This window comes from Callospermophilus lateralis, chromosome 4 (assembly GCF_048772815.1).
Source record: "Callospermophilus lateralis isolate mCalLat2 chromosome 4, mCalLat2.hap1, whole genome shotgun sequence".
Lineage (NCBI taxonomy): Eukaryota > Metazoa > Chordata > Mammalia > Rodentia > Sciuridae > Callospermophilus > Callospermophilus lateralis.
The window spans coordinates 143,051,071-143,064,572 of record NC_135308.1 but is presented as its reverse complement, the minus strand read 5'-3'; the positions used below and the strand labels follow the sequence as shown (position 1 = coordinate 143,064,572).

General features: G+C 40.6%; 2 protein-coding genes across 5 annotated transcripts in view; one reads left to right on the top strand and one right to left on the bottom strand.

Annotated features, from left to right (window-relative positions):
* The window catches only part of Vezt (vezatin, adherens junctions transmembrane protein), a 70,666-nt gene extending 69,918 nt beyond the window's left edge, over positions 1-748 (bottom strand). For 2 of the 3 annotated variants that reach the window (XM_076853212.1, XM_076853213.1), the window contains exon 1: positions 633-748. In XM_076853212.1, the coding sequence (XP_076709327.1) occupies positions 633-668 (36 nt within the window). In that variant the 5' untranslated portion in view covers positions 669-748. The remainder of the gene's footprint in view (positions 1-632) is intronic. The other variant, XM_076853214.1, reaches the window with a different exon arrangement.
* Positions 749-1,153: 405 nt separating this feature from the next.
* Fgd6 (FYVE, RhoGEF and PH domain containing 6) overlaps positions 1,154-13,502 on the top strand; it is a 120,524-nt gene continuing 108,175 nt past the window's right edge. For both annotated transcript variants that reach the window (XM_076854965.2, XM_076854964.2), the window contains exons 1-2: positions 1,154-1,298; positions 6,704-9,116. In XM_076854965.2, the coding sequence (XP_076711080.1) occupies positions 1,283-1,298; positions 6,704-9,116 (2,429 nt within the window). In that variant the 5' untranslated portion in view covers positions 1,154-1,282. The remainder of the gene's footprint in view (positions 1,299-6,703; positions 9,117-13,502) is intronic.

Sequence of the window (13,502 nt, the reverse complement as noted above, 5' to 3'; positions counted from 1 at the left end):
CCTTGAAATAGTCCTACACAAAAGCACTGATCCAGAGCCTTGATTTCAAAACTGGCTACACCTCGCGAAATAGCAAAGGACAAAAGAATGGAACCTAGATGCTAAGGCGCCCCAGCCCTAACCACTCACTGCAGGTCCCACACCCATAGACTAATCCATGCCAGAAAAGTGGCACCTGCTGCCTTCATTTCGGGAACCACACCTAGACGGTGAACAGTGAACCAAGGCACTATAGGATAGCGACCCAAAAATTCAAGGATGTAAACGGTAACAGCAGAGTTGTAATAGTATCTGGAATGCACGTTCCGGCCCCGCCCAGTAACAGTCCCCCCGCGGTGCTTTAGTCTCAGGGAAGGAATGAACTGGGATCCCGCCCTAGGGCCGGGCAACCCCTCTCTGACCGGGAATTCTGGGCGGGCCTGAGAACGAGGCCGGCCGCGGCCGAGGCGCCTGGGGCTACACCTGTCAGGCTGCGGCCAATACTAGGCCCCAAAATCGCTGGGGTTGGGTGGTCCAGACCGTCAAAGAGCGCGTCAGTCGATCCCTCGCCCCGGGATCGCCCAGTCTCCTTGCTTTCCCTTTCGTCCTTCTCAAACAAAGGCAACCCACACCCACCGCCATTTTCCCTTTACCTCAAAAACCACCTCTTCGTCAAACTCCGGTGTCATCCTTCTCCGCCATGCCACCCGCCTCAGCACGATGGGAAATGAAGGCAGGCAGGAGAACAGGCGTGCACCGAGGCTTCTGCTCTCGCCTGTCCCGTAGGTCTTGACAACTACAATTCCCAGCATGCCTCACAGCTCACGCCCCCTTTTTCGGTCCGCTTATTGGTGCAGAGGGTCACCGTGGGGGCGGGGACAGAATGAAGTTCTAGCTCTTCGATTGGAAGACGCTGAGGCTTTTGTCTGCCTTTTACGGCCGCGACTAACAGGGGGCGCCCGCCGCACTGATATTTTTTTTTTTTGGAGTTTGAGAGGGGCGCGCGCCAGCGGAGCCGCGGTGAGTTCTGCTCGTGCCCGCGCCTGGCCGTCTGCCCGGAGCGCGGCAGGGCGGCGCTCGTGCTCGCCCGCCTGCTACCAGCGACTCGCGCCCGGGAGCGCAGTAGGGTAGCTGGAGCCGGCTGCAACCTTTGTGCGGCGCTCGGGTTTCGCCGCGGTGGCACGGGACAGAATGTGGGCTCTGCGGGGGCTTTTCTCTTCTGCCCAAACTCTGAAAACAATGGAGTGAAAGGGGAACATGGATTGAGGGGCGCGAGCGGGGAGGCGAGCTGCTCTGGGAAATCATGACTTCTGCCGCCGGTAAGTGGCCGCGCTCGCGCTGTCGCTGGAAAGTTCGTAAGGAGCGCTTTCCAAGCTGGGGCTCTCCGGCAACTTTCTCCGATAGGGTGGGAGAGTCGCGTGGCCTGTACCTTTCCCTAGCATCGCGGCAAATTGCGAAGCGAAAGGGGTTTGCTGCTGGATTCACTCGTCCCTTCCTTCAGAGAGGGCTGTTGGACCTCTTGGGACTTCTCTTCAAAGGGAGACCTGTGCTGGGAGCTCTTAACTCCAGGTGAAACACGCAATGGAAACAGAGCATTTGCTCAGTTCTCCTACAATTGGAGTGACTTTGTGTGTGTGTGTGTGTGTGTGTGTGTGTGTGTGAGGGTAGCATAGGTTCCCCTATTAAGAAATCATTTATTCTAGGAAAGGGCAGTGTTCCCAGAGTATTGAACTGAGCCACTAGGGTGAGTCGCTTTAAACCTAGGGTGGACTGAAAACCCTTTCCATTTCTTATAAAAGAGGTTTAAATATTGTTGCTCACGTCCTCCTGGTTTTACTCCTGATAACCTGAGTGTACAGTGGGATTGCCTCTGGAAATTTTTGTGCTCATCTTCACTCCATTTCTTTTGGGATTTTTTTCCCCCAATAGTTCTACCTGCTTAGTGTAAACAAAGCCTTGTTTTCTGTCTGCTTCCTATAGGCTTTTCCCCTTATTCAAATGACAAAGCCTCTATTTTACCTTTGTGTGGATTTCGATCCATGGTGGACAATATGTTGCTGAACATTCTAAGGAACAAGTTTTATTTTACAAAATAATTACCAAAGTGGTGATACAGTCATTTCATAAGAACATGGGTTAATTTTAAAACCAGCCACTTAATAATGTATTAAGTGGTGTTTTTTTTTAAACCTTTGTCTATGTTGAAAGAAACTTAGATTAGAAATTTTATAATCAAATAGTTTGAATCTTCCCCTAAAAGTTACTTGTAGATTCAGCACCTAAGTATCATGTTAAATTCTGATTGCTTTTCTTGGCATTTGTTTAAAATTCCTGCAACCTGAAACTGTCAAACAGCACTCTAAATGTTCTGATTTGTATTATCTCTGAAGCCTAGATATACTGGAGTGTTGGTTTGCTAGGAATAATCAGATTACAACTAGTGAGGCAAGAAGTTAGCCAATAGAAATAAGAAACCAAGGAGTGAAATATTTCTGTAGAAGATTTTGTGGATTTTTTCCCTTTTTGATGTTATGTGCAACGTACATGAGAAATGTCATAAAGCTCTATTGTAATTATTTTATAAGCTTTTATTTATTAAGGAAAGCTTATATTGTATTATTTTCATCCCAAATTTCTGTGCCTTGTCAAGGTTTCTTTAATGACTGAACCAATATAATTAAATTAAAAGTGCTTAGCAATTTTACAATTCTTCCAGCCATGTATAGTTCTTCCCTTCTTTGTGGGGTCAAAAATATTTAAAATATTCATCATATGAGTATCAGTGTTCAATTTTAGTCCTAATACTTTATAATGAACAGGTACAGAAGCATTTGACATTTATATATGTAAACTTGATTTCTAGGGCCCAGTCTGAAAGTTTATGATTCTTTCATTGGAATTACCCTAAAGTACTGCAAGCTATTTTTATATTTGATCAACTTTACAATTAAAGAAATCCATGGACATTTTTGTGGTGTTTTTGAAAGAGGGACACTTCCTGTGTATAGCTGAGTTAGTTGGTTTTTGGTATGGCTCTCTGAGAAGCATTGGCTACTTTTTTGCTCACCCTCTGATAAAATTTATTATTATTATTATGTCTAGATTATGGAAGAGAGCTGGGGTTTAATTCTATCCCATCCTTATAAAACTACATATACATTGTTCTTATAAGCTAACCTGCAAACACGAGGTGCTTTTTTTGGCATAATAGTTAAATTTTAGGAAAGTTATTTATAGTTTGCAGGCAGCGGTATTTGTTTTGAATCTAATCTATTGCATTTGGGAGCGTTGTTTTAATTTAAGAAAGTAGAGGAATGTTGTAGAACATCCAAGTTGTATGTATCCTGAAGAAGAGCTTGCTTTGCTTTTTCTACATCTATGGAAGAATTGATGCTCAGTAGAGTTTAGAATTATTCAAAGCAGTATGTGAAAAAGGTGAAGTAATTATTGGTGTATGTCTTGTATCTTTTTGAACGTGTACAAGTTATTATCTCATTAATGTCTGTGCTTTGCATTTTATCTGATCCAGTAGCCAAGAGAGAGTGCAAGTGAGCCACAGCCATCTGTGTGTAACAGAAGACAAGTTTGTTTGTAATAGTAAAATTGTATTAGTGTTTCACTTTCCTACCTTATATTTCCCTGGAGCCAAACAGCTGTGTAAATAAAAGATTTGCTACATTGCTCTAAAGAAGCTTTGGGGTTGACTGTTCATACTGTATTAAAATCCAAAGGTGCTGAATTCATTTCCAAACATTATGCGCTTATTTCAAGAGTTTAATATTGTGGCACACCATATTATAATGTCTTGTTTCTTCCAGTTGTGTTTCTTTCAAAATAGAGCCATTAAAAAATAATAATGAAAGATTTTGTATATTGTAATACCAGTGACATAGTTGAACCTTTGTTTCTATTAATCATTTTAAGGAATTATTCACTAATCCTATTGGTTGATTCTACTTACTTTTCAAACTATCATGTGAGGTTAAAATGAATATTGATTATTTTTTAAGGAATTTCCTGTCACTGAGACATAATAATGAGTATATTTATGTGTTAGCTAAGAGAAAGTAGCAACCTGCTGGAGCTTGCCTTCTAGTGGCAAAGACAGACAAAGGTGTACTGAAGAAAAATAACACGGGACAAAGAGGCTACAGCATATCAGGGTTCTCCAAAGTAGATATCTATGAAGTACAATCTTCATAGATCTTTCAAGTCACCCACTTAAAAGTAGGGAAACTGAGGCAGCCAGTTGTGCAAAAGCACACAATTAGGTCAGCCAGTTCCTGTTGACTCCCTTTAATACACAGGTAACCAACAATGCTAAGCCCAAGTTCACAGGTATTTGCTTAATTCAGTGAGTATACATTAAGGGCTTAAGGAGCATAATGCTGAGCTCTACTTTTGGAAATCAACTTTAGCTCATATGTGGTTGATTTAATTTCTGTGACACCAAGAGAGAATAAAAATTTATGCCTCTTGGAAGAAGACTCAAAGAAAAGACTGAAATTGGTACCAGAGATTTTTTAAAAGAATGATTCAACTAAAAAGCAAAAATGGTTGGTTAATTACACTGAAACTTCTCCCAGGGCTCTACAGGTCAAAAAGTAAAAGATTAATTAGATGAGATTATTTTTTAAATTGTGGTAAAATACACATAAATTTATCATCATAACCATTCCTAAGTATACAATTCAGAAATAAATGTTAAGTACATTGTTGGGTAGCCTCATCTCCAGAACTCTTTTCATCTTGTAAAAGTGATTTTTTGAATTCTACCAAAAATCCCAGAGTTAGGATGTTTCAAGGATGACAGAAATGAAATCCACATGGCAGTCTGTTTCTTTTTAAGATAGGAGGTTGGGGAAAGACCTATGGAATTCACACTTTCTCTGAAGATTTAACTTGATTGATTGACAGTTTAATAGACCAATCAGCATTATCACTAAACTTTAAAGGGTTTTGCAAAATTATTTTCTGCCTTAAAAACCCTCAAGAATAATAACATACTTATTGAAAGATAAATGAAAATTGCCTACTTTGGGAATTTGCTTTACTAGGGATCAAACCTGGGCGTGCTTTACCACAGAGCCGTTTTTATATTTGAGACAGGGTTTCACAAAGTTGACTAGGCTGTCCTTGAACATGAGATCCTTTTATTTCAGCCTCCCAGTCTCTGGGATTGCAGACACACCCCCATCCTCTCTGTAGAATTTTTCATTATTTTGAAAATTCATTATCCTCCTTAATTTTGATAATATTATATCAAGAAATTGGGTGAGAAGATATCTGTTATTGTATAATCTTGGTTGTGCATATAGTATTAGAGGTTTGGGAATTTCTTTCCTGGTTGGGAAAAGGAAGTAGAGTACCCTACTTTTTTTTTTTTTTAACTTAGTTTCATGTAATATTTTTCCAAACGTTGTGACTAATTTCCTTTGTTGAAAAGAAAATCAACACAAAATGAAATATCAAAGCCTCTGTGTGTTCAAGTAAATTAACAATGTCCAGTAGTTCTGTGAAACAGATATTTGAGAAAACATTTTTTTTCCCTAATAAGTAAGGTTTTTATTAAGTATTAAATCCTGGTAAAGGAACAGGCATAATTATAAGAAGTACAAGATAAAACATGTTTCACCTTAGGTTTCCTTGGGTAAATATGGTTGATAAGTGACAGTTTATGTGGGAGATCTTTAAAAAAATTAAGAAATACGGATATACGGTCTTTATATACCTTTTTATTTAATAAGTCTTTTGTGTAAAGCTGTTATCAAGTTCCTATATGCCAGGAACAGGTCTACACGAATCCAGCATTGTATAATAGGTGATAATTAAATACTTTATATGGAATGTTGAAGAAGAATTGCTACACTAGAACTTGTGGTCATTTTTTAAATGCAATAGAATAGTGGTTATTAACAGGGCTGGGATTGTGGCTCAGTGATAGAGTGCTTGCCTGGCAGGTGTGAGGCACTGGGTTCGATCCCCAGCACCGTATAAAAATTAATAAATAAAGGTATGTGCCCATCTACAACTAAAAAAGAAAAAGAAGAAGAATGGACAACATAATCCCGTATGAAATAGAGAAGAAATACAGATGTCCAAGCTCTACCATCAGAGACTCTAAATGATGTCTGGATATTTAAAAAACAAAGCTCCAAGAGGAATATAATGAAAATGCCCGACTGGTAACACCTGTACTGAGAAATGTCAGCTTTATTGTGAGTTTAAATAATACCAAAGAATTCATTTTCATTTTTTAAGGGTAGAAATTTCTGATATCTGTATTCTTATTTAAAATTGTTTTGGGATTTCTATTTGCTGAAGAGTCTAAAAAGATTCTTGATAAAATGAAGGTAGAAAGACACTATGGCTTATTTATATGAGAAACTTAAAGAGTTGAATTCTGTAGGCAAATTTAATTCTTAGCATTCAGCAGATGAACTGAAAACTAGTGTATAGGTTCTAACAGAAGAAATTAATTATTTTATTTAGTGTCAACATTGAAGGAAAAACTGCATTGGACCTACTAAATAATATACAACATACCAAAGCTACATATACTAGAAATTTAAGGAATCTTCAAAAGTAATGTTGACTCTACATAATGTATATAATCTGCCTACTAACATGTACATTCACAGAAGTAAAAGTATTATCCAATATAATCCTCTGTTGTCTCATGCTTTGGTTATTTTATGATTTAATTATACTTTTTTCTTTCTAGAGATCAAGAAGCCACCAGTGGCCCCCAAGCCAAAGTTTGTGGTAGCAAATAATAAGCCATCTCCTCCACCTGTTGCACCTAAACCTGACATTGTGATTGCTAGTGGTCCACAATCAACAAAGAAAACCAAACCAGCAATCGCACCGAAACCGAAAGTTCTGAAGAGCTCACCTGTCCGAGACATTGGGCAGTCATCATCAGGAACAATCTCTGTGAACCTGGAGGAGCATAAACTGGAATTACCTGAAAGCACTGACAACTTTAATTGCAAAAATGTTGAGGATCAGAGCAGTGATTATATTTTACCAATATGTTCCTGCAGGTCTGAGTGTGTCCATAAGCTTGGGAATAGAGAAGATTCATATGTAAAGCAGCTTGTTTTAGAGCCCCTAGAAATGAAAGAAAATTTACAAAATAGTAAAATTGATGAGTCCTCTTTGACTATAAAAACCAAGAGTAGGTGGGATTCTTGTGGTGAAAAACACAAGAACCAGAGTGGGGTAGTTTTAAAGGCAAGCATCCTAGAAGGAAAGCTCAAAGATGTTTTAACACAACAGATGTCACCTGTAAGTTCCCTGAAGAAGCACAGATCCACAGACAACCCAGAAAGGAATGGTAGCTGTAATTCCAACAGACAATTCAGAATTGAACTTGCAGATTTGTCACCTTCTCTGTCGAGCTTTGTAAAACTTCCTGTTCATCACAACTGCCACGTTCAGCTTCCTAGGGATGAGTTTCAAAGTCCTGAAACTTGTCAGAACAGCAGTGAAAAAAGCAATAGTCACTTTCATTCATCTGATCAAGAAGCTCTAGAAAATGGTAAAAGGAATAATTTTATATCTTCAGATGGAGTTAGTAAGAAAACAGAAGTTGAAGACCTTGGTCCCTTAGAAATTCATTTAGTACCGTGTACCCCCAGATTTCCAACTCCCAAGCCCAGAAAGACACGTCCTGCTCGCCTGTTACGCCAAAAGTATATAGACACTCCTAGTGAAAGTACTGAAGAACCAGAGAATTTCAACAACAGCTCGTCTTGTCTTATTGAGGACAGTTTGAAGAACAACAAGGTCAGTGTTCTTCATCAGGATGTTTTGTGTAACCAAGAACAGGTGGACAAAGTGAAACCAGGAAATAATAGTGAACTGAATAGCAACTCCAACGATGACAGTCAAGATTTAGTCAATTCACAAGCCATGTGTCAGGAAACATCTTCCTTTGAAAAAGTGGCACCTTCTTTAGATACAGACTCTAATTTGAGTTCTGATGATACATCAGTAGACGGTGCTAGCATGGCACTTGCCACGGACCAAGGGACCAGTTTTATAAGATGCAGTACTCTATCTTTGAGCCTGCCAAAGCAACTCAAATTATCGTACAATGAACATCTGCCTACTGCCTGTAACTTGGGAGTGTCTGTCCCTCAAATGCAAAAGGAATCTATAGTAAAAGAGGAAAGTTCCTCAAAAATTGTCCCCAAAAAACCTCAAAGACACAGCTTGCCTGCTGCAGGAGTACTTAAAAAGGCTGCCTCGGAGGAACTTGTGGAGAAAAGTTCATATCCCTCAAATGAAGAAAAACATTCAGAGAAGGCTCTAGAAAGAAATCATTTGTGTGCCTCAAACCATGGTATGTCATCCCCCTTTGACATGCCTAAACGAACTTCAGAAAAGCCTGTGTGGAAATTACCTCATCCTATTTTGCCCTTTTTAGGGAACCCAGAATCCTTAAAGTCTGTTACTACATCCTCACATAGTGAGCCTCCCACTGTCCTCACCAAGCCTAGAGCAAAATCATTATCTGCTGTGGATATGGACAGGTGCACTAAGCCTTGTAAAGATTCTCCAAAGAAAACCTCTCTTAAGAAGTGGCTCAATATGAAACTGTCCATCTCCTTCATGAAGAGTGATTTTCAGAAGTTTTGGTCCAAGAGTAGCCAGCTCGGAGACACAAACCCAGGCAGTTGTGGGGAGCAGAAAGGGATTGAAAGTGACTGGCATGACCTCAAGGTGGGAGAAGAGAAGAGAAGTAAACCCATCAAGGCATATTCTGCAGATAATTACAGCCTGGAATCTCAAAAGAAGAGGAAGAAATCACGGGGCCAGACCAGCACAGCTAATGGTCTGAGAGCTGCGTCTTTAGACGACCAAATGCTCTCCAAGGAGTCATCGTGTCAGGTGGTTTGCAGGTCTCTTACAAACAGCTGTGCTCCAGAATATGAAAATATACGCCATTATGAGGAAATACCAGAGTACGAAAATTTGCCATTTATTATGGCTGTAGGGAAAACTCGAGAGTTGGAATGGCAGGATTCCTGCAGTGGGGAGGACACTGATGCAAATGTGTATGAGGTGGAAGAACCATATGAAGCTCCAGATGGCCAGTGGCAACTTGGACTCAGACATCAGCGTTTTAGGTAATGTTGCACTTTTGCACTCATCATTGTAGTTAACTTTCAACAATCCCATGAGTAGGAATGCAGTGGGGAAAATCACTTAGCAAGGGACTGATCTAGAAAGTATATGTATTTCCATGTGCAGCCTCCTTATATCATAGAGTAGGAATGGGTATTTGTATTGCAGGCTTGTAGTGGGTAACTTATTTAGTAGCTCATTCAAAGAATTTAAATAACCATGTAGTACTACCAGGATGGCCTGGAAGAGAGAGTTCCTAGAGCCTGCAAACATCAGCTCAGAAGATGTAGCAGGGAACCAAGGGCAGAAAATTGGTTAATTCAGTGAAGATTATTTGCTAAATACAGGAAATCTGAAGTTACTGAAATCCGTTGATTTACCTGTGATGTCCTTGTCAGGGCATATTCAGAGATGAAATCTCTGTATTTGCAGAAGTTATAGCTCTTTGAGGATCACTTATTCTGCTTGTTGAAGGCTAATTGCCAACCTCAGACCTAGGGAGAATGCAGGAAACACATAACTAGTCTTTCTTTCTCACTTTTGTGTGTGCACTACCTAACTTTGGAATACCTACTTCATCCTTCTTACTAAAGTTGTGCCCAACCTTGATGGTTCAGCTCGTTGACTTCATAAAGCTACAGTTACTTAATGGGAAGTGTGATTTCCATTCTGAACCCTCAGTTATGCTATGATATTCTTATAGCATATAACCTTTACCTGAGTCTATCTTATGGTATAATTTTTTTATTGGTATGTCTGATGTTCCGCATTCAGTTTTAAGTTCCATGAAGGGTTCTAGTCATATCTTTTATCTTCCATGAGGCCAAGCAAGGAGTCCAGTAGGTGATCAGAGACCTGGGATGACAGTAGGAGAAAACCAATGAAAAAGAGGCAAAGGAAATAAGTGTTCAATTTGTGCTTAACAAAAAACAGACTGTTTTGGTTTGGATGTGAGGTGCCTCCCACCCCCAAAGCTCCTGTGTTAAGCAGGAATATTCAGTGGTGAGATGATGAGGTCATGAGAACTGTAACCTAATCAGCCCATTCTATTTTGAATGGACTGACTGATGGTCAACTGTAGGCAGGTGGGGTATGGCTGGAAGAAATGGGTCACTGAGGTGTGTCCCAGAAAGGTTCCTCTTCCCTGTGGCCCCTGACCCCTTACTGCCCCTCTGCTTCCTGACCTCCAGGAGCGGGGCAGCTTTCTTCCACTACGCCCTTTTGTTATGATGTTCTGCCTCACCTCTAGCCCAGAGGGAAAGAACTGGCTGATCATGAACTGAGACCTCTAGAACTGAGAGGTCAAAATAAACTTTTTCTCCTCTAAGTTGTTCTTGTTAGATCTTTGGGTCATAGTGACAAAAAGTTGACTAGCACAGACCCTTTTGAGGTCTTCACATTATTCTTAGGCCACCAACATCAGGTTTTTGAGTAAATACTCAGCTCCTAAAGTGTTACTTTTTATAGGAAGACTGTCCCACCCAGCATATGGGGGTTAATAAAGGGAGGGGGGATCATTAGCTTGTGAATCAAACACATTGAATTGTCAAGCAAGTCAGTGTATCATGAAAGTGTTTTTAGTTGCTTCAACTTCCAGATGCTTTTCTCGTGTTTTTCTTTACCCGTCGTCCTCTGTTTTCTCCTTTGATCCATGAAAAGCTCCTCGCCTCCCTTGCTTAATTTTTCTCTCATCTAACCCCATTTTTGCTTGTTTGTGCTTTTACATTAGTCTACTCCCCACACATTGGTACCTAGGCAAAAGCTTCTTCCTTGGCATAAATATTTCAACAGAGAACTGATGATAATTATCCAGCTATTTTAAATTTTTCTCTTTTTTTCATGCTTGATGTTTTCTCTACAGGGCAATTTTTGTTTTTGGTATTGGCCTCTCTTAACATGCATTTCCATATGTGTATGTGCGTATGTCATGAATTTTATTGGTTTCTTTAAGATATACTGTCCTGAGTGTGCTCCGTCATTAACATAGACCAAAAACATTTGTGCCTTTCCACAATGTCAGAATTAATTGAATAACAATAAATTCACAGGCTACGCCACTTTCATCAGTGGCAGTTCACTGAATACTTGTGGGTCACTTAGAAATCATAAGCCTGGCAATCATGGGTTTCTTTATTCCAGTCTTAATTTCTAGTATCTGTAACACTCAAGTCACATGTTACACTTCACACAATTATACATTTATAGGTTACAGAAAGGCTAGGAAAGGGTTAAGGCAGCCATAGGAGTTCAGAAGGCTGAAAGGGAGCAAAGGTGGAGAGCAGAGTTATTGTAGGTGGTCAGACAAGATTAGAAAGCAGCCAAAGAACTTGCTCAGGGTGCAGAGCTGTCAAAGCAGGAGCTTATTCTAGGACAAGATCTGGAGGTGGGCAGTTAATAGTGTAGTGGGACTTGTGTGGTCGTCAACCACAGGAGAAGTCATACTCTCCCAAAACCCAAGGACAGAGATTTGGAGATTGTCACTGTGGTGATTTTCCTGGGCAAGACTTGGGACGGGTGACCAGGTGATAGGGTCCGGTTGCCACCATGTCTGTTCTCAGGATGTGAAGAACATCCGTTTGTGGGTTTCTAATGAGGGAGTTGCATCATTTGGTGGACTGGTGTGATCAATAAGCTCATGGGCCTGGTTAATCCAATTTGAGTTTGATACATCCATGCATCCATGAGTTCACGGGTGGTCATTCTTATTAGCACAATTAATTTACTAATCAGTTTATTCCTTATGATTGTGCCAGGCGGATGATGGTTGTTCACTTGTACAAAGTGTAGGGTCATTCACTTGTACAAAGTGTAGGGTCATTCCACCTTAGCACTTAAACTCAAAATGGAGTAGCTTATGGCAAACTACTGCTTTACAAAATGGAGTAATCAAGGTTCAAGCACAGCCTGAAAACTACTGTTCTTTACTCACAGAGTGACTCAGCTGAGCCCAAACTGCTCTCCACCTATACTGTTACTCTTGGCTGAGCTAAACTTCTTTCTTGAAATTGGAGGTTTGGCCCTTGGGATAAGTGTCCTGTGGGCCTTTGGGTTTAAGTCTCAAGGGCTTAGCTTTAGCTGTGACACAGGTTCTTCACTTCTGAAACTTGTTTTTTGACCAGCTTCTTATTTCAAGGCCTGGCTTAGGGTCTTGCTGCTGAATTGGGGGGGACCAGGTTGAAGGGGTGAGTATACACTGCCAGCCAGTGCAATTGGGCAGGCATTCATTCATACAGGGGGCCTTTCTGGAGGCCGCAGGACACTGAGGGCGATTTTGGACAGGTTGCAGGCAGCCTGGTAAAGTGTGGGAGAGCTCTGCTTTTGAATTTTGCTTCCCTAGAGGTTTTTGTTTAGGCCTGGAGCAGGGAGTCCTAAACAGATTTTGAGACTTCTAAAATGTGCCAGCTGAATCAAAAGCCTTCATTCATCAGTATTGCCTGGGAGATCTTTCCTTTTGTGAACAACATTGAATAATCAAGAGAAAGCCAAATCCAAGTCTTCATAAGGAGGACACCTGAAAATAAAATAAATATATGCAGGGCATATATTTCAGGTGAGCAGAAAATGATTCAAATGGGAATCCTGTATGGAAGTCTGGGTGCTATAAACATAGACCTGTGCCTTGCAATAATTAATCCAAAATCCAACATGCTGCCTGGAATTCTAAAATCTTAACAGGGTTCATTTCCATTTTTTCTTAAGATTTTTATGCTATAGTCATTGGCAGAGTGTCTCTAACATTTTCTCAGTCTTCGAGGAGGAGAGTCTAGGTCTTACCTAGAGTGCTGGATCAAAGAATCACTAGCTACATATTTAAAAAAACAATAATTCTGGATGAGTAAACAGACATTTGGCAAGGTTGGGTCATTGTCTTTAAAATATAGATGTGTCATAAATCCAACAGCTTATCGTTTATTAGGAATAATGGTAGTGAGTCCCCAATTCTAAATTTGTTGGTATTCTAAAAACTCATGTCAATTAGACAGTGTATATCCGGAATAAAGTTTTGGAAATGGAGGTGAAGGTCCCAGTTTAGCCCCAGGTTATATTAACCTTCACTGTCAGAGCCTGCCTCCAGGGGAATTTTCTTGGCCTTTTTGTGTGCTCCAGTGTGATGCAGGCTGGGGCTGAGTCTGGAGTGCTGGCCAGGATGGAGGGAGCACCTGACATCTCAGAGGACAGATCCACAGGTCTGAGGCAGCAGGGTTTGCGCAAAGGGTGAGGTGACTAAAGAAGAATGAGGAAATTGGGGGCTGAGCTTGCTGGAGAAGATTGTTAAGGCTTGGGGAGTGATAAGGAGAAGGAAGGGTGGGGTGGTTGGAAACTAGTAAGCAAAGGATTTCTTTACCTCCTTTTCTTTTATAATCCAGAGCCCTTCTCTCTTTCCTTCC